At 44.8% G+C, this 20,633-nt stretch overlaps 1 protein-coding gene and 1 non-coding gene across 6 annotated transcripts; one reads left to right on the forward strand and one right to left on the reverse strand.

The window, feature by feature from the left end:
- The first annotated feature begins 1,046 nt into the window (after positions 1 to 1,046).
- On the forward strand, positions 1,047 to 19,110 carry LOC136514320 (reticulon-like protein B1). Of its 5 annotated transcripts, none has more exons than XM_066508303.1 (6): positions 1,047 to 1,100; positions 1,184 to 1,350; positions 16,557 to 16,755; positions 16,981 to 17,161; positions 17,503 to 17,804; positions 18,642 to 19,110. In XM_066508303.1, exons 3-6 carry the CDS (start codon positions 16,569 to 16,571, stop codon positions 18,803 to 18,805), a joined length of 834 nt encoding a protein of 277 aa, XP_066364400.1. In that variant the 5' UTR covers positions 1,047 to 1,100; positions 1,184 to 1,350; positions 16,557 to 16,568; the 3' UTR covers positions 18,806 to 19,110. The 5 variants fall into 5 exon arrangements, with proteins under 5 accessions (XP_066364400.1, XP_066364401.1, XP_066364398.1 ...); XM_066508304.1 differs by having other exon boundaries at positions 16,561 to 16,755; XM_066508305.1 differs by lacking the exons at positions 1,047 to 1,100; positions 1,184 to 1,350 and adding an exon at positions 16,179 to 16,336 and having other exon boundaries at positions 17,503 to 17,644; positions 17,735 to 17,804.
- On the reverse strand, positions 4,546 to 4,654 carry LOC136514601 (small nucleolar RNA R71). The gene has a single exon (XR_010773755.1). It is a non-coding gene; the product is annotated as a small nucleolar RNA R71 (small nucleolar RNA).
- Positions 19,111 to 20,633: the final 1,523 nt, after the last annotated feature.

The raw sequence follows: 20,633 nt of genomic DNA on the forward strand, positions 1-20,633 counted from the left end.
AAGAGCCAAAGAAATTGAAACAGACTATGAAAGCAATACTTACAGATTTGACCGCCTAATGGAAGGCCTGAATTTGTGTCGGCCTGCCGGAGCTTCCTATCCCGACGGTCAGTGCTACCGGTCTCATGAAGCTTGGGATGCTTGGCTTGCCCCCACGGTCCCTACTCCTTCCCGATTCGGTTGTTGCCGGCTCCGTTCCGCCGACCAGGTAACATGCGCCTCTGCTCTGCTCCGCGCTGCCCGTCCCAATCACGCCATTCCTGCCGCTCTCTCGTCTGCATGTAATGTACTCCGTAATTTATTATTCGGTTCACCGCTGCGTCTCGTCCGATGAGATGAGATTCGGTCGGGTCTTTTTCCTGTGTCCGTCACCGTCCGTTCGAGCGGGCAAGAAAATAAAAAGGCCGGCGCCTTTCCTCCGCGCCCCAAGCTAGCTGCTCCGGCCGTCGCAGCTTTCTTGGCGCGTCTGCGGGCACACAGCGCCTCGGTTCGTTGGGTAGGAAATCGCCCGCCTTTCGCGGCGTGGTTGCGACATTGGCAAAGCTTCTTCCTTCCTTCCTTCCCTCTGTTCCCGCTGCGTTAGCTTGCAAGTTCCTGCCAAAGCGAGGAGATTGCTACTGCATCGAGGAGCCATTTTCCTTGCAGCCTGCATAGCGAAAAAGAAAGGCAGCTAGGCGGAGAGAGAGAAAGCCGCAGCGGCAGCTTTTGCACGCCCGCGGCGCATCTTTTTATCCCCGCTAGCTTTAGTTCGTTTCTTGTGGCCTTTTCCGGGGGCCGGCGGGCGAAATGTGAATATGTGATAATGAGTTCTCGTGGCGTCCGTCGATCTGTTTGCGGTTCTCCCATCATCATAGTTCCCTGTCGTCCGTCCTTTGCACATTTGTTCTTGTCCTCGGGGGAGCAAGGCGTGTGGGGGGGGGGGGGGGGGGGGGTTCGCGCTTCACGTGTTGATTCCTCGCGCTCCCGCACTGCCTCCTCGTCGGATTTCGTGATGTGGAAGCCGCTTTTTGGACGCAGCTGATCAGTTGTTGTATTTTTTTGTTCCGTTCTTCCGCTCCTGCCTTGTCCGGTTCTTCTCTCTCACTATCTGTCTTCAAAAGGTTTAAACTTTGAAATGTCTGTCACTGCTAGCATGATGGCGACGTGATTACGGAATCTGATGAGTTATGGCTCTGATTTGCAGGAGGAAGTTGTGAATGAAAGGGGTTCAGGATAAGAGGCACAGAAAGAAGCAGGACCTTCAGGTTCTCGCGCCCTTCCGGGGATGCCTGGGGAGGATGATCAACATGTTCGATCTCGGCAATGGCGTGGTTACCACCAAGATGCTCACCGAGAAGGCACATAGAGATGGTACCTATTTCTCTTACCCTTTTCCACTACATGGTTTTGTAAATTTTGCATGATTTTTTCTGTTCCCTGGGATGGGTTTCTTCTTCTTCTTCAGCGTGTGCAAGGTTATGCTCCACAAAATCTGTGATGCAGTGTAGCATATGCTTTGCAGTGTAGCCTCTGCTTGTCCACAAAATCTGTGATGCAGTGTATAGCCTCTGCTACTCCAGCTGGAACATCTTGTCCAGGCTCAGGGACTTCGTCGTCTCCATGGCCGGCAGGGACTCTGGGTCTGCCGACCAGTCTCTTCTTCTAGCCTAGCACTTTTTGTCGGGCTAGGTACTTCAGTGAGTGGAATGGGGGAAGCAGGGGTAGCCTTGCATGCTGCCCTCTCCCTGAGCGTCTCCCTGTCCTCCTCATCTTCATCAGAATCCGACGCCGCCCTGTATTGCCGGCGGATCGGCTTGAATTGCACACCTCCCCGCGGATGAGAGGATGCTGCAGCACCTCTTTTCCTCTTCTTGTCGGCTGGCCCCTCTTGGACCGGCTGCTTCCCACTCCTAAGTCCTTGGCACCGATCAGGAATGGACTCCTCTTCTTCCTCGCCATTAGGACCTGTTGATCCTGTGTCCTCTGATGCTGGGGTCGCTGGTTGTCGTCCTCTGCCCTCCTTTCCGGTCAGCCAAGCGTGGTCTGGCACGCTGGAGACATACACCTCCCGGTCCTGTGCAGCAAACATTTGAGGATACGATGCATAAATTACAGCAATAGACTCACACTAGCTAAGCTAGTTGGATTTAGTTACCTTCGGATGAGGGTTTCCCAGGCTGTATGCCATCGGTTGCCCATTGTTTTTTATTATCGTGTCAGACGAGAAGAGTTTTGAGGCGCGGATAGTGATCTCGCCCCTTTCCATCCTCTCAGGCGCCTCCCGGACGAAGTCCTCGTCCCAGAATTCGTACGCGAGGTGCACCCTTTCCATGCAGGGCTGGATCCGGCGACTGACGAAGTTCAGCGATACGCCGACTCCATCGACCTTGGTGTTAGTGGTCCTCAACGATAATATCCGACTGCCAATTACTATCTAAAACAGGAAAAATAAACAAACTTTTGACACATATACATTTACTTTTAACATAGTTCCCATTGTATTGGTAGAAACATGTTCTGCAGGGCACACATTTGAATTCAAGTGGAAAACAAAGTAAAAGGCACAAAACAGAAAACGTAAAGCAGAAGTGCGCAAGAGAAATAAATGAAAAAGCCCACCTACAACCTACACGCCAAAATTGAGCCAGGCACCACCAGGGGGAGCAACCCAGGCCTAGCCAGCAGCCCACCGGAGCAAGGCGATGGCCAGCAGGGCTAGCCAGGGTGCGCCCGCACCCCTAGCACTGCCTCTCAGGCCCACCTTGCTCTGGCGGTTGCATGGCGGCATGCATAGGCGGTTTCCGGTGGTTTCCTAATTTATCTACGCTAAACCGACCATTAGCCTCTATAAGAAGAGGGGTGTAGCTCTCCTTCAAGACACACAATATTTGAGCCACTGCACCTCCACTTCTCTACCTGTACACTTTTTGTTTTAGTAGTATTTTGCAGCTAGCAAGAGCTATCAAGGAGGGCTTAGCCCCTTGGGAGAAAAGAAACAAAACTTGTATGAATGCAAAGAGAATTTCTTCCAAAGTCATGCTCTCGTATTATAAATATAGTTGTGCTATAGAATTAGAGTATAGTTCTCATGTTATAATCTTGATATATGAACTAGCGTATAGTTTGTGTGTTATGATCTTAACATGTGCAACTTTATGCTTTACCATGCATATGACTTATATGAGTAGAAGTAGAGCTAGGAGTGGGGTGGCGGTTCGTCGTTGCTTCGGGTTTGCTCATATTCTTGCTTGTCGATCGGTAGGGTCGTAGTTCTGGGGATATGGGTAGTTTTCTTGTACACGGGCATGGTGCTCGGGTACACGGGAACCTTCAGATATGACAGTACTCCACCGTTGAAGGGTAGGCGGCAGGTGGTGGCAGCCCTGTCCATCCCTTGTAATCCCCCATATTCGGGTATTGTGTAGGAGTCTTAAAGTCTCTCGCGCTTGCTGGCAGACTAGTGCTCGGAGATCTCCCCGAGCATCTTACACTTAGTTCTAGCTCTAATCATGTAATTTGTATGATCCTTAACTATTCTTTGCACGGCTATATTAGAACATGTCTGCTCCACTTAGGAACATTCTTTTATTCTTTGTTTTCTCTTTTATCCTTGAGGTTGGTCCAAGTGTGTGTCCACTATCCTGAATATATCATTTTTACCCCTATCATGAATTATTGATTTACTATGCAAGTATGTAATCTTGTTCATATCCATGCTAGGCTCTTATACCTTGCCCTCCTTTGGAAAAATATAAACAACGATACCATGAATATTTCCAAGTGAAATGCTACAACGATAGATCCGTGCACTTACGGATATTATTTTTGTAATCATTAAGAACTATTGTACAAGGTATTTCTTGGCGGCATCGCTAGGAAACACAAATCTTAGTGGTGTTGCTAAGAAGTGCCAACAAGCATTTCTAGCATCATTATTGGGGAGGGCATAGGTTAAAGAATCTAGTAGGACATGATCATAATCACATGCATATAATGGTAGCCATAGTTTATGCAGGCTAACTCTGCTTGTTTTCTTCCTATTGTGAATGAAAATAGGATAGTGTATGAGTGGTTTCGACCTGCCGAATAACTACACAGAAAACCCAGAGGCACTTCTAAAAAGAGCTGGTCTCGTACCACTTCTTCTATCACTCCACCAGCAAGTGAACCAGGTCACCCCCGCACCATCCGCTACTACCGCTATGGCCAAGACACTCTGTGAATACTCCACCCCCACTGTTGCCAACGTGCCCTGTTGGGCCCGCTGTCACACGAGCAATGGAAACTTCGAGCTGCGCACTGGCCTGAACACGATGGTGCAGGCAAACCAGTTCTATGGTTTGTCCAGTGAGGACGCAAGTGCACACTCGCAACACTTCCTGAAGCTGTGTGACACTATCGTCATTAAAGATGTCCCACAAGCTAGCATCAGACTTCGTCTGTTTCCCTTCTTCCCTTGCAGGGATGGTAAAATAGTGGTTTTATAAGGAGAAGGAAGCTATCAACACGTGGGACAAATGTTCCACTGGTGTTCCTCATGAAAATTTTCCCCATGGGCAAAACCAATGCCCCATGGGGGAAAATTTCAAATTTCCAGCAGACTTCAGTGGAATCCATCCCCTGAGGCATGAGAGAGGCTGCAGGATTACATCCAAGCCTGCCCGCACCATGGAATGGAAAATTGACTCATGCTCTAGAACTTCTACGAGGGGCTTACGTCCATGTCGAAGGGGCACGTAGATGCCGCTGCTAGAGGCACATTTCTTTCCCTCACCATCAACGATGCCACGGCCCTCATTGAAAAGATGGTGGTCAATCAGAGTTGGGGGAGGAAAGAAAACAACAAAAAGGCATGCATACTATGAAGGAGGTGGATATGCTTGCCACACAAATGGATTTGCTATTGAAGAGACTGGATGAGAGGACCCACGAAAAAGAAGCAATAAAGGCCATCGTCCAGGCCATGGACTCACATATGACATGTGAGGTATATGGAGAGGTCGGCCACTTGGGGAACGACTGCTCCAAGACCCGTGAAGAAGCATCATACATCAACAACGGGTTTCGACAGCAGAACAATAACGGGTGGAACAATCAATCTCGCCCATAAGGAGGTAATTCGAACTTCAACTCCAATTTCAATTCGAATCAACCTTCCTTGAAAGACTTGGTCCTAGGCCAAGCTAAAATAAATGAAAGTTTAACTAAAAAGTTGATGTATAACAACAAAATGCTAGAAAATATTAACTCAAAAATAGAAGGTCTATCTTGCTCTGTTAAGAATTAGTTGAGTTTTAATAAAATGATCGAAACACAATTAGCTCAAATTGATGCTGCTTTACCTGTTAATAATGAAGGAAAAACCCTGTGGCAACCTGAGAATTCTTTTAAAAAGTTAATGCGGTGACCATGAGGGGTTGTAAGTCCACTCATGATCCACCAAACCCTAACAATAAAATAGGAAAAGCACAAGGGCAACAAAAGGAAGGATCTTTTTCATCAATGAAAACACAAAAATACCAAGAAGAAGAGGAAACGGCACCGCAAGACTTCATTGACACTAGCTACTTGTCGTTTCCTACAAGGAAGAGAAAGCAAGCCATGGACGAGCAATTTGTTCATTTTGTCGAGATGATAGAGAAGATACATGTGGGTGTCCCCCTAATGGACGTCTTACATGTACCTTCTTACGCAAAGTACATCAAAGATATCATCAACAACAAGCGATGATTGCCATCCACGGAGGTCGTAAAACTAATGGAAGAGTGTAGCACTGCTATACTCAACTATCTACCTGAAAAGAAAAAGGATCCTGGGTGCCCCACCATCACATGCTCCATTAGCACCCAACAATTTGATCATGCCATGTGCGACTTAGGGGCTAGCATCAGCATGATGCCCAAAGTCATGTTTGACAAGTTAAACTTTACACATTTAGCGCCCACACCAATGATGATCCAACTGGCAGACTTAGTGGTCCGCTATCCGATAGGGATTGCTAAAGATATTCTGGTGAAAATCTGAGGTTACTTCGTCCTAGTCAATTTTGTGGTGTTGGACATGGAAACTATGAAGGAATCGCCCCTCATCCTTGGGCGACCCTTCCTCAGCACTGCAGGAGCACAGATTGATGTTGGAGCCAGAGAAATCCACTTCAACATCAATGGCAAAGAAGAGAAGTTTGACTTTTGGCCCAGGCAAGAGCAATGCTCCATGATCCATATCAAGTATGGGCCAAATCCACAAGGAATAAAGGAGGTTGAGATACAACCTCAACTGGTGGACAACCTCATCAAGAAAAATTAAGAAAATAAAAAGAGGCCAGAGCAAAAAAAGAACAACCCAAAACAAAAAGAAGAAACACCAAAGGTTGTTCCCACACCACCAAGGAAGAAAACGGTGTGGAAACAAAAGGGAGATGCTCCGAAGTCCACCTCCACATCACCCAAATCAAACAAAATGGTGTGGAAACCAAAGAAAGTACAGTCATCCGCATCCACTTCTCCGGTCACGAATGTACCATCTTCGAGCAAGAAATGAAGGGAGAAGAGTCCTGCTCATTGGACTTTAAAAGATGAGCCCTTGCCGAAGGTAAATCGGTAATTATCCTTTATAATTAAATAATTGCTCAAAACTTAGTTTATGCATTGGTTATGCTAAAATAAAAAGTTTAAGTTCATCTTTCTTACCATTAAAATAAATTCTAGTTATCCTTGCATGTTCTATGTAACTATGTTTTGGTTTGAAATATGGTTTTTGATCGATCATATTTTCATAGGCTTTTCAAATTAAGTATGGTGCTTAGGTTGATTAGCCTACCTTGATTAGACGCCAAGTTTGATCATTGGACCAAAACTGCTGATAATAAACATGGGTAGGATAAACAAAAAGTATAAACCTATAAATAAAATCATATGCAATAAAATAATCTACCTCGGAGTCATCACTAAGCATATCTCAGACCATAGGCCATGAGCTAGCTTGAGGGAGCACTCCCGTAGAGGTACCTTGTATCTTTTTCCGCATTTTTTAAAAATTGCATTTATTTTCTGCATTTATTTATTTATTAGCATTTAAAAAGCATCAAAAAATTAAAAATACCAAAAAATGAAATATGATAAAAATACCAAAAATATTTATTTCACTCTCATATGTGTTTTAAGAAATGTTTAATTTCTCCTATATTGAAATGATGAATAGTTGCTCTATCTATAATTCATTTGTGCCTAGGCTGTAACTTAGTATTCCCCAATATTTAAGTTTGTTGGCTAAAATGTCTCATCCTAAAAAAACTTGAAAACTTGTGGGTTGCAAATGCATGCTCCTTTTCTAAGTTGTTGCGAGTTATGATATGGTACAAATAGAATTTGCTATGATTTTGTTCTAAGAGAGATTAGACATCCGGAGTTTTCAATTTCAAAAATACTAACATTCAAAGTTTCCCAATGATTATGAATACCTACCAAGGCCGTATGACATGATTCAAATTCAAACCTTAGTCATATGCTACTTGTTACTGCAATGAGCTTTGTCAAATTGTTGTGACCCTTATTGAGATTCTCGTCATGAGCCCATGATCAAGACACATATACACCCATAAATAAAATGCTAACTCTTATGCTGAGAGTTACGTAAAAACATGCTTTTTCCGTCCACCAAATATTTACTCCATTCTTTTATCTTGAGTCTCTCTTCCAAAATGTTTCATATGCCAAAAGAAAAGTATGGGCTATGCTAAAAAAAGAAAGAAAAGAAAAATATCCATACCAAAAAGGCATGAGAGAAAAAAAGGAGAGCATGCCAAAGAGCATGATGAAAAGAAAAGAAAGAAAAAAGAAATAAAGATAGCCCATACTATCAGAAAAAGGCATTCATTCAAAAAGATAGATTCATGATTCAAAAGAGTACCAAAAATATTTTAGCATTAGGAAGTTATAAAAATTCAACACACTTGCATGTCTTGATCAAAGTGTATGACTTGCATCTCCTTGAGGTCAGGTTTTTGACTTAGCAAAATATGTGATGCAAGTATGCCCCACTTTCATACCTACCCAAAGCTCCACTCAAAGCCTTTAGTGGTAGAATATGAAAAGAAGGCAAGATATCAAATGCCTTGGTGAGGTTTTCATACACATTTGAGCAATCAAAATAATCATTTGAGGAACTTACATTTGTTTTGCAAAATTCATAAAACCTCCGGATAGATGGTCAATCAAAGAATGAATGAATGGTAATTCTATTATAACCGTTCTATCTTGCAACCACCCAAGAAGTTGGAAAAGCTATATGCCCCACAGGGATCAAGGTAAAGGGTGGATAAAAAAATGTTGACTTATTTGAATTGTGGAAGAATACTTGGTTATAGGCATGGCACTTATGAAATATATTCGATACAGTAGCAACTCCTGATCAACAACCAAATACTTAGCTATTTGGTCGGGATGAGCAAAGGTTAAGCTTAGGGGATTTGTTGGCGGTCCTTAACGATAATATCCGACCGCCAATTACTATCCAAAACAAGAGAAATAAACAAACTTTTGACACATATGCATTTACATTTAACACAGTTCCACTTGTATTGGAAGACACATGTTCAATAGGGCACACATTTGAATACAAGTGGAAAACAAAGCAAAAGGCACAAAATAGAAAACGTAAAGCAGAAGTGCGCAAGAGAAATAAATGGAAAAGCCCACCTACATGCCAAAACTGGGTTGGGCACCACCGGGGGAGCAACACGGCCTAGCCAGCAGCCCACTAGAGCAAGGCGGTGGCCAGCGAGGCTAGCTAGGGTGTGCCCGCACCCTAGGTGCGCCCGCACCCCCAACACCGCATCTCAGGCCCACCTTGCTCCGGTGGTTGCATGGCGGCATGCATAGGCGGTTTTAGGTGGTGAAAGGTCCTAATGGCTAGAGGGGAGGTGAATAGCCTATAAAAATTTCTACAACAACACTACACAAAGTGGTTAGACAAATATGAGGCGAAGCGAATGTTGTGCTAGCCTACTAAGAATACAAGCCACCTACCACAATTCTAGTTGCTACTGTCTATAAGCACTTAAAGGCTATGTCACTACACTAAATTAGTGAGCTATCAAAGACTAACTAAAGAGCCTCACTAAACACTAGACACGACTCTTGCTTGCCCTCAAAACTAGCTACACTAAAGGGCCAAGCTACACTAAGAAATGTAAATGCGCGGGAAGGATGTAGTGTTATACCACCGTGTAGAGGAATGAGCCAATCACCAAAGGAGCCAATCAATCATAAGAATAAATACCAATGAAGACCAATCACCTCAGAATCAAATAATGACACAATGATTTTTTACCGAGGTTCACTTTCTTGCCGACAAGCTAGTCCTCGTTGTGGCGATTCTCTTACTTGGAGGTTCACACACTAATTGGCATCACACGCCAAACCCTCAATAGGGTGCCACACAACCAACACAAAATGAGGATCACACAAGCCACGCGCAATCCATTAGAGTTCCCTTTTGTGATCTCCCACGGGAAAGGCACAAGAACCCCTCACAATATCGACGATCGGAGCCGACAACAATCACCAATAGCCTCTCAATGATCCACCAATCACCGTGGTGTCTAGGTGTCAGCAAACACCAAGAGTAACAAGAACTCCACCAGTCCAAATCGCCCAACTAGTGCCACAATATGCTAAACACTAAGCAATGCACTAGAGGCTCTCCAATCTCACTCAAGATGATGAAATCAAGTGTGCAAGTGAGTGGAGTGGTGTGCTTAGCTCTCAAAGGTTGTATGCAGCTGTTGGAAGTTCTAGTAGAGTGGCCAAGGCCGGCTACTAGCTCTATTTATAAGCCCACAAGCAAATAGAGCCATTAGCCTTTGGAGTAGCTTTCTGTGAGAGCACCGGACACGGCGGTGCAATCACTGGACATGGGGTGGCGGTGCCCTCCAACGGTCGAATCCAATGGCTAGTTTGATTGTTAGAGATCACCGAATAGGCAGCGGTGGCACCGGATAGGGGGTGGTGGTACCACCCTAGCCAACACCTTGAAATCCATGCTCGATGGAAAAATGGGGTGGTGCACCGCTCAAGGGTGGCCGTGCCTGTGGTGGTTCCCAACTCTAGTTCACCCGCACTCTGTTGAAAAGGGGCGGTGCCACCAGGACAGGGTAACAGTGCCCATGGCTGTGCATCATCGCGCATGTGGCGGTGCACACCGCCACTTCTGGTGCTAGCCCTAGCCCCATCCCTTCTCGGCTATGTCTAGGTGGGCACCAGCCTAGGGGTGGCGGTGCCACCGGACAAGTGGTGGCGGTGCCACCTAGAACACCTCCCTCTCAGCCTCCTCTACCGGTCACCGCCACAGGGGTGGCAGTGCACCGAATAGAGGGTGGCAGTGCCCCCATGGCAACACCCCAAACCTAGCAATGCCTCCTTTTCTTTACCTTTCTCACCACCTTTGCAAATGTGCTAACACTCTAAGTGTTTTACCATCACGTGCAAGTGTGTAAGCATTTTTACAATCATTTTTCAAAGGCTATTCACTTCTCACCGATTGTGCACTAGGCCTAAATGCATATGCATGTATTCTAACACCTAGTGGCACTAGATGATCGAATTATCCGATAAGAGCTCCCCTCTTAATAGTACGACCATCTATTCTAAATGTGATCACACTCACTAAGTGTCTCTATCATCAAACTAAAAAGCTCATATTAAGTTTCACCTTTGTCTTGAGCTTTTTATTTTTCTCTTTCTTCTTTTCCAAGTCCAAGCACTTGATCATCATGGTCACCACACCATCATTCTAACACCTACGGGCCGAAGTGATCCATGGTGGTGCCCTTGCCCCTCTGCTCAGGAGTGAAGGACTATGCCTGAGAGTGGTGCCTAGCCTCAATGGTGTCATGGACATCGTGGTCCTCGCTGACCCGGTGGTCCACGAGAGGACATCGAGGAGAAGGCTCGCACCTTTGCCCCTGTCAAGGCTTGGTGCCCTTGGTCCATGGATGACCGGAGCTGCTGCTAGAGGAGTCACTGCTGCTCGCATCCATCGGTAGGACATGCATGTCGAAGCTATCCCCATTGGCAGTGGTCATCAGCTAGGATGGCCTAGAGAGCATGGCGCGACACTGGGAGGCAGAACTCTTGGCCTGCTACTCGAGGGCGACATGGAGAAGCCGCTTTGCCTCATGCAGGCGCTCATTGGTCTTTGGGTCTGGCATGTTGGAGATGTCCTCCAGCTAGCAGGCGGCACCAGCCATGTTGTAGGCCGCTCGGGGGAAGCATAGAGTGTTGGGAGCCCCCATGTAGGCATCGTTGTGGTTGCTGGGGGGCTGCGTAGCCTATTGCCGCACAAAGTCCTACCTTTGGCACTCAAGCTCTGCCTCAGTGGCCTCTAGGTCCACCTGTCGAGCCCATAGGTGATTCACCTTCTCCTGAAGGTAGATCATGCGGCTGTGGGGACTCTGGTCTAGTGGCGTGAGCTCAGGTGCCTCCTCAGGCAGAACCTCACCATCGATGTGGTAGCACATGCGTGGTGGGGCATTATAGTTGATGTCGTCGGAGTCATACTCTAGGTCATTCCCCAAGAGGATCTCAAGGAAGGTGCATAGCAAGGGGACGTCCCACCCTGCGGTGCTAGAGAGGACGACGCTTCTTGGCATGTCATGGCTCATGTCGTGCTCTAGCTCTAGCTAGAAGGATGTCGCCGCATTTTGGATCCTAAAGAATAGGTCTGGGTGGTATTACCAGAAGCGGTCATGTGGCGGGAGCACCTCACCAGTGGTGATGTAGTGGTGGATGTTGGCCAGCATGTAAAACATCTGGCACCAGTCCGACATGGTGGGGCTTGGACCTAGACCATGCCGGATCTATCAGGCCAGGACCTCAAGATCTGCTCCTAGAAGTCTTGGTGGAGGAGGCAACGCCAGGAGCTAGTTGCTCACCGACGTGGCCCCATCAAGCGAATGAAGCTCGCCGTAGTAGTCGACAACATAGGATAGGCTCCTGAAGTTGAGGACCTGGCCTAGGACGAAGGCACCGGCTGTGATGAAGAACTCGCTAGGGAAGCGAACGTCGCTGTTTAGGGTGGCGGTGCTTGCTCCGGCGATGAGGCAGGTGGCTCCGGCCACCATAGTGCCTAAATCGCACTTAACGCTATCCCCTACCAGGCGCGCCAGCTGTTGTGGGGTCAAAACTACGGCAAGCATAGTTGTTCAAGTCGGTGTTAGAGTACGGGTCTCCAGTAGCTCGGGTGGACTCAAGAACACAAGAATCACAGAGAGGACACAATGGTTTATCCTAGTTTGGGCCAATCGATGCCTTGTGTCCAGCAACTGATGATCCTTGTACTCAAAAGCACCTAAAATGGGGGGGGGGTTATAATAGAGTGTACTGAGAGATCTGGTAGGGGGTTAACTCCATGCTAATCCTAAGGTTGACTCACCACTGGTGGAGCCTTCCCTTCATCGGAGAGGAGGAAGACGATGGGATACGGTGGAGGAGCACTCGATGCCCTTCTCTAGGTTACCCTGCTCTCGGTGCTGAGCAGCAGTGGATGGAATGAGGAATGGAATGGTCTGTTGTGGATCATCCTCCCCCCTCTAGGTCAGACCATATCCCTTATATAATGAGATAGGTTGGGTACATTGCGGTTTAGGGAGATGAGCCTATGGTCTACATGCGCCAAAGTCTAGGAGGGTCTTACTGCGGCACTCTATGGACCGTGGTGGTGTCATGGAGTTGAAGAAGCCTTGGGCATCATTCGGCTGCTCTGTTCTAACACTCTGCGTGTCAGGCTGTGTTGGCATGGACCGGCCTCCCCTAGATGGACCTTCTAGAGTTTTCTTAGTGGCGAAGGAGGTCAGCTCTAGGGGCTGACATGCAGGCCCAAAGGCCGCTCAGCCCCTGGAGGCCGTGGGAAGCTTGTCTTCTTGTGTCATGCCCCATGCGTGACCCTATCATGGAAGTGGCCTGTAAGGCCACGCCCCGTGCGCGGTGTCTGGGAGACCCCGAGCCTCAATGGCTCGGGGCTTGTCTTCTTGTGCTTGGGCCTTAGCTGGCGTTGCAAGTTGGGCAAGAGCCAATGCCCGAGCTTGATCGTGTCATCGATCGGGAGCTTGAGGCCTGGACGAGCCCCCAAGCCCTAAGCGGAGGCTACGCCATGCCTAGGCTCGGTCAGGTTTCTTTATCGGACGGTGCGCGCGAGCGTACCCTATGGGTATAGCCCTCGAGCCCCTGGGCAATCCTAGAAGGGTCAGTCGGGGGTCCCTTCGGTCGGGAACCATTGATCCCAAGGCTTAACATACCCATATGTTAGGATCTCATCACCATACAATGTAGTTAATCAGTGAAACATGGTTACTTATAAAAATGAAATAAAATGAGATGAGATGGTTTATGAAGTGCTTAATTTAGAACAAGTGCAAATTGGATACTGATAATAACTTAATACAAAGCTAAAACATTGAAAGTAAGGATTCACTTATAGTAAGCTTTTCTATAAAAGTTATTCTTGCTTCAAACTTTCCTTTAAGCTAGCATGCTCCTGGAGTCTTTTCTTTTAGTCGGGTAAGACTTGTTGAGTACCCTCAAGTACTCAGGGTTTGTTAACCCCTGTTGTAGGTTCTGATTTATGCTGCTAATCGAGGTCATGTTGGTGGGCTCGACATGTTCTGGCTATGTCTTCTACCTTAGGTGTTTCACCTAAGTTGCTTCTGTAGTACTACTCACCTTTTGAAACTTAAGTTTTTACTTCAACATGTTTTGTAACCTAATGTTAATAAGTCTTCCTCACTCCGATGTAAATTATTTTTGTATCAAATGTTGTAATGTTGTGGTAATTCCATGGTTCATCATGTATGAGTTGTAAAATGTGGATGATTCGGGGTTCCTGAGGACACCCGACAGACTACCGTAGTTATCTGGCTCTCGTGTGTAGAGGTCTTTAGGATAATGACATGTGCATGTGGGCCATATATTTTGGGTGGTTCTGCCACACGCTTGGGGACTAGCTGTGGGGTATATAACCCTGGGTATCCTCGACAAGGGACATGGCCCGCACCATTAGGGATGGTCAATCCCACGACATCAAGACTTACGGTGCATGGCACTGGTCGATGTACACCGCAAGGCTTCCGGAAGATATCCTGAAGATGACGATTAATCTGTTAGGATATGCCGAATATTTGATTCCATGTAAAGCTTATCGCTTACCCGATTAGACTTAGATCAAACCGACCTGTAACCCTACCCCCTAGCTATAAAAGGCGGATAGAGGACCCCCTCGAAAATCATTCAATCATATCAGATAGCCAATACAAACCAACAGAACACAGGATTAGGGTATTATGTCGAGTTGATGTCCCGAACCTGTCTAAATCTTATGTCTTTGTTGCCATCTAGTTCATGTTCACGGGCACCTCTCCGTACAATCTACCATCATGGGTATACCCCTTGGTGAACTATCAGCGATATCTCATTGACAGCGTCCCAACTAGATCGATAGGATTCAAGTAGCAAGCTCTCTTCCTCGCTTTTATTGTGTGTGGTGTCTATATGGGTGCGGAAGGGGGAATGGGAGGTGGAGGGTGACCAGGGCTCCCAACGTCAGTCATGCCATTGGGTGGATGCGGCAGCGGATTCAAAGTACTCCCAAACCTATGGTTTGTATGGCCAGCGGACAGTGGTTGTCTCCCTTGTGCCGTTGGTGGAGTCACAGATCCGCAGCCACATGTTCCAAATAGGACAAGTGGCATCGCCAATGGTCAAGCGGGTGGTGTTAACTCAAGGCTAAGTGGTAGAGCAGGCATCGGAGGATAGAAATGGAAGTGCAGCGGATGCTGCAACAGCGGCAAGGATGAGAAAGAAGTCAGCTGAAGAAAAAAAGTGAAATACAGCTGAACCTAAACGATAAGTAGCAGTGCAGGACAAAGAAGGCAAGACCCTAGCGGGGTCATGATAGGGGAGTGAGGCAGCACGGGTGGGAGGGGAGTAGCCACGACAGTGGCCTAGGATAGAAGAGGATGAAGAAAGGATGAATTTGATTCATACCATTACAAATGGAGATTCCCACAAATATATATATTGTTCAACTATTTAAAATCATACCATTATATTTTTTATTATATATAAAATACACTGTTACATACACCCGCGATATCTTTGGTCCACATACATGTTTAGATCTTATTTAGAGGGGGGAATTTTAAATCCACTTCTCCTTCATTTCGTAGTTATTTGGGCCATTGTTGAAGACCCGACTAACACCTACCGTACATTTATATGAACGATTTTGCCTCCATCCTCACCTGTTTCTTTTCAACTTCGACGAGTTTCTTAATCATGTCACATGTTTCTTTTTCAACTCCGACGAGTTTCTCTTGATGTCTGACTGTGGGCCTGCATGTGCCACCATGCCCTTGGCCTCCAACACTGCCAAGCCTCAGGTGCGCCGCCCTACAGCCGCCTCGCCTCGACTGTGACGTAGCTGCAACTGTTGCCACTCGCTTCGCTTGCCTTGTGCCACGTGTCGTCACCCATAGCCCTGCTAGCAGCCGCTCCAGTCATGCTCTTGCACTCGCCACCCCCGCACCCCATCATCACGCCCCGGTAGCTGGCGTTGCTCCTTTAATTTGCACTTTGCTGGTGGGGCTCTCGGGGCATCCTCGACCAGTGGACAGGGAGGGCTTCTCTCTCTATGTCAACATGCATGTGAGCAGCATCTCTTCATCCATTTATAACGCCTGTGAGATTAGGGAGAAGCGACCACTTGCCAGGCAAGCATACTACCAGCGAAGCGAGGCACCGGCACTACAGCAGTGGAGCGAGGTAAAAAAAAACAACCTCACTACGACATACTAAACGTTTCCACTGACATGCATGCTGGTTCGGGCACACACCCGATATGCATGTGACCAATCACAGCGCGTGAATAAGCTGTGCGGTTGCATGTAGACGTGGTTTGTATATATCGAGAATTTGAGCTCAGACGTGGGTGGAAGGGAGGAAGTTCAGTGGCAATAACTTGAAGCACAATAGGAGTTGTGATTGGTTGAAGTTACTACGTATATTAGAGCATGGCTAATAATACAACATATTGTTACAATGGATACACGCAGGAGGGCAGGAGGTAGGCTTCTGCATGTTTAGACATTTGCAGAGTAATGAGGGATCGGTTGCTATTTGCGATTGTCCCCGCCTTTGGCTCCGCACCATTATATCTACGATGCAGCCTCCTTCAATTTCGGTTTCCATCCCAACGATAGAGAAGAAGGTAAAGCCATAGAGACCCAGAACTGAAATCAAAAATAAACTGCAAGAAGAGGGGGAAGGGGCGACAGGAGAGTCATTAAATAAATCCACTTGTGGATGTAAGTGATCTTGATCTTCATAAAAATAGGTCATTCATTAGTCCTTCCATTACATCGGTCTTTATCTCCTTTTCTAAGATTTTGTGACTTTTGTGGGTGTTACAATCTAAAGATCATGGTGTTATGTCTCGACTTATAGTAGTGCATGGTCGCAGTTATGATATTTGGTAGATGGGTGTGTTTAGATTTTTAACTCAGTTTACATGTCTTGTGAGGGAAGTCAGGGTAGGGAATGATGTCCGAAAGTGAAGAGCACGGCTCGCTCCTAGAGAAGATCATCGAGAAGATCCATGAGTACAAGCACTCATCGTCGTCCTCCTCTTCAGACTCAGATGATGACAAGAAGCCCAAGAAGTCTAAGAAGAAGAAGCTCTTCGGGAGGAAACATCCACTGCATCACGTTCTCGGAGGAGGCAAAGGTACACATAAGTTAGGAAGGGAGAAATTTGTGAATTTTGTTCCCAACTGTTTTCTTTATAGAAAAAAGAAGGGAACACTATGTCTTTTGAAACATGAATTGACACAATAAACCATATATTGTTTGTGTAATTTGTCAGTTCTTTTTGTTTTTTTAACTTTTGTCAATCTATAAGGTGTGCGACAACCACGGATGACAATGGCATCTAATATTCCTTTTGATTTAGGCGCCGATCTTGTGCTGTGGAGGAACAAACAGGCATCCGGGAGCATCTTGGCAGGGGTCACTGTGATCTGGCTACTATTTGAGGGCATCGGCTACCACCTCCTTACCTTCCTCTGCCACGCACTAATTGTGTTTCTCACCGTCTGGTTCGTCTGGTCCAATGCTGCATCCTTTGTCAACAGGTCATCGCTTATGTTCCTCCCAGTATTCTTAGCCTTTTAATTTGGTCCTTAATTTTAATTTGAAACCAAACAAATCCGCTACTTTGCTTTTTATTTGTTGAAGAACCCCAAAAATAGTCATATTGCCGTATGTGTTAAGCAAACATATTTTCATAGTATTTTAAATGTTAGTTATTCAAGTCATACTCTGTTTAATTTGAGCAAGGTTCTTTGTTACACCAAATGCAAAGAATTGCCTAATAATTGTTCACCTGTACATATTGCACAGAAGATTTGTGTAGTTTTTAGCTTTGATATGGTTACATCTTTGGAGATAATATGACGTCTTCAGGTTTTTTCAGGTCTCCTCCAAAGTTCCCAGAGGTCATTTTATCTGAAGTTCAATGCCTGAAGGTAGCTCATATTGCAAGGAAAGAAATCAATGAGGCTTTCTATACATTGCGCAATGTTGCTTCTGGAAAAGATTTGAAAACATATCTGATGGTAATTAGCCTGATTTCTACCACCTCTTTTTTTTCTGATTTAATTAAGATGATGCTGAGCTTTTTTATTATATCCTTCCTTTTTTGGCAGACAATTGCGGTGCTGTGGTTCATTTCCATAGTTGGAAGCTGCTTCAGCTTCTTGACTCTGTCTTACACTAGTAAATTCCTTATCTACACCACAATATATTAATGCCTTCTTAAAATCTACGCTGCATAGTACTTTATATAAATTACTTTGATTGAATAAATAATTTAAATAATGCACTAAAATATAAACGAATTTTGATTGCATTCCGGTACTTACAATCAAAATAAAGAGTTTCTTGCATATACAAAAACAAAGTGTGAAATGTGATTAAGTTTGAACTGTCAGTTTTATGATTGTGCCACTTGGTCTATGAATATCTGCATAGGTACTTTTAAGAGTAAAACAACAACATGCTAAGGCCTAAGTGCTCATAGGCTCTTCTAAATTTATTGATCACATTTTAACAACAAAATAGGAGGATATAATTTTTTCTTTATTTTCTCTTCCGATGTAGCATCCCATTTATGTGTGCTCTCTCCCTCATTTTGTTGATCAACAATTGAACTGAAAACCGTAAGAGTTAGATGGTTGTGGCATTAGATGCGAGAACTTTTTTTTCTTCTAAAAAAGGTCTCTTAATTCTTAAATCAAGAGATAATTTTGATCATATCAAACATTGTGATACACCATACTAAGTTTTTTGATTTGAAATCAGTGTGAAACAATCAAACTAGAATATCTGGTTTTTCTACCTCCTCTTCATGAATCATCTGGAAAATAGGAATTGGATGAAGCGCCGACATGAACTTTTTTACTTATAGACTGCATGTTACATTCAAAAAATCATATTTTGTATATTAGGATAAAATATAGATATCCAAGCACAGTATTGTGTATACAATCATCTTTGTACTTTTATGGATCATTGTTCATTCGGCAAATGTTGAAAGTGATCGCAATTTTGCAGTTTTCCTGATGGCATACACACTTCCCATGTTGTATGAGAAGTACGAAGATCAAGTTGATGTTGTGGGTGAGAAGGCCCTTATTGAGATAAAAAAGCAGTACAAAGTGATTGATGCCAAGCTTATCTCTAAGATCCCAATGTTGTCTGAGAAGAAACAACACTGAAAGGGCGCTCCAAAAGGACTAATTCAGCACAATACCAATATATGAAAATAGATCTTTTGGCTTTGCTATGCCAACATTTAGCAATCTTTAAGATGAAACCATAGATATTATATGGATTCTTAAGGTTGGAAAAATGAGTCTTCCGAGTCCTAGAACAGTGTCAACCATCATACAAAGTAGTTGCTTCTTCCTGTCAGATAGTCCATTTGATTTTGTATGGATGTGGACATATATGCCTGACCAATTGTGATTATTTTCTATTCCTATATGTTACTTGGTGCATTTAATAGCTCTCCATTTGTGTAGTTATGTTTGCAGTCGAATCAACTCAGTTATGTCATATCGCTAACATTTTATAGTTGATGTTGCTAATAATTAAACTGTTTTATGCTTATTATGTGATCAATTCATACTACAGTTGTGTTCCCCATGCCTTACGTGCCCACCAAATTTAGTGAATCAAAAAAATAATACCTAGTTCTCAGAAATAGAATACAAATGATATCATATCACCGATCCTGGAGAATGAAGTTTCTTTCTTGAGATAAATTAAAAAATACAACACAATGGTCAAAGTAGGAGGACAAAAAAAGTAGGACAAAATTTTGAGATCCACATAATGATTCCTAATTCTAGTTAAGAAGGTCAGCAGTAATAAATAAGATAAAATGACAGTTCTTCTTAGATCCATAACCACCCATTTGACAGCACGAGCAATTCAAGTATTCAATATATGGGCAAACTTTTGGCCAACGATAACTTGAAGAGACACTGATCAATGTACAAGAGGCTATATGAACCTGTTCCCTGCAATTCATGATCCAATCAAACTCACAAGCTTCAAACCATTACCATTCTTTACCAAATTTCACCTAATTCTAACACCTCACCAACTTCAACCAATCTACTGATCAAACAAATGATAACTCCGATGCATATGTGCATCACAATACATTTCAAGTTGGTAATATAGTCTATCCATTGCAAAAATAAAAGTTTGCAAGAGTCTAGTGACTTTGACTGAGGGGGCATTACACACATCGACGACAACAAGATCTCATATATATATATATATATATATATATATATATATATATATATATATATATAGAGCTTGGTCCAGTACTATTGATACTATGGGCCTTGTATACCCTCACTGCAAGGATAAACAACCAACTAGGACGGGGTGGGCTAAGTAGATCACTATGGAGGCCAAACCTGGAGGGGGTATCCCAACGACTTGGAAGACAAGGCATCATCTACATGTACTTAGCAGCCAATCAATCTGATCTAATTCTTTGTAACAAACTAGAAAACAAACCCGATCCGATCAAGGTCACTCGATGTAACCCTAGATGGCTAGAGAGTGGGTGAATAGCCTATAAAAGTTCCCTTAAAAACACAAACATTGCTAGGCATAATATCAGTAAGAGAGATGATCCTACAAAGTTTACTTTAAAAAAATGTCTAATGACTAAAAAATAAGAAAACATTAAATAGTCTTGGGCCATCGAAAACATTAAATATAGTCCCCAACTGCAACAGAGGCCCGACAGTGGCCCAAAAAGAAAACCCGAATGCTTAAACAATTTGAGCCGTTGATCTACGATGTACGATCAGGATTCAGCCGGTCAAAAGTAGCTCGTATATAAGCTGTCCGAAAAAACCCTAAGCACTTGGTCTTCACTCGTTCTCCTTTCTCCCCTTCGGCCGCCGCTCCCTGCTTCTCCTTCCTCACGCCGCACACCCAAACGCAAAACTCCGCCGTCTCTCATTCCTCATGCGACAATGTTGGACGTCCCCAGCAGCAGCGGTGAGATGGCTGAGC

The sequence above is a fragment of the Miscanthus floridulus genome, chromosome 16 (assembly GCF_019320115.1).
Source record: "Miscanthus floridulus cultivar M001 chromosome 16, ASM1932011v1, whole genome shotgun sequence".
Classification (NCBI taxonomy): domain Eukaryota; kingdom Viridiplantae; phylum Streptophyta; class Magnoliopsida; order Poales; family Poaceae; genus Miscanthus; species Miscanthus floridulus.

Excerpts from the sequence above, each read along its gene's own strand:
- LOC136514320 (XM_066508303.1), top strand. The coding sequence starts at position 16,569 with ATGATGTCCGAAAGTGAAGAGCACGGCTCGCTCCTAGAGAAGATCATC. Across the intron at positions 16,756-16,980 it reads CGTTCTCGGAGGAGGCAAAG|GCGCCGATCTTGTGCTGTGG; the intron begins GTACACATAAGT and ends CTTTTGATTTAG. Across the intron at positions 17,162-17,502 it reads GCTGCATCCTTTGTCAACAG|GTCTCCTCCAAAGTTCCCAG; the intron begins GTCATCGCTTAT and ends AGGTTTTTTCAG.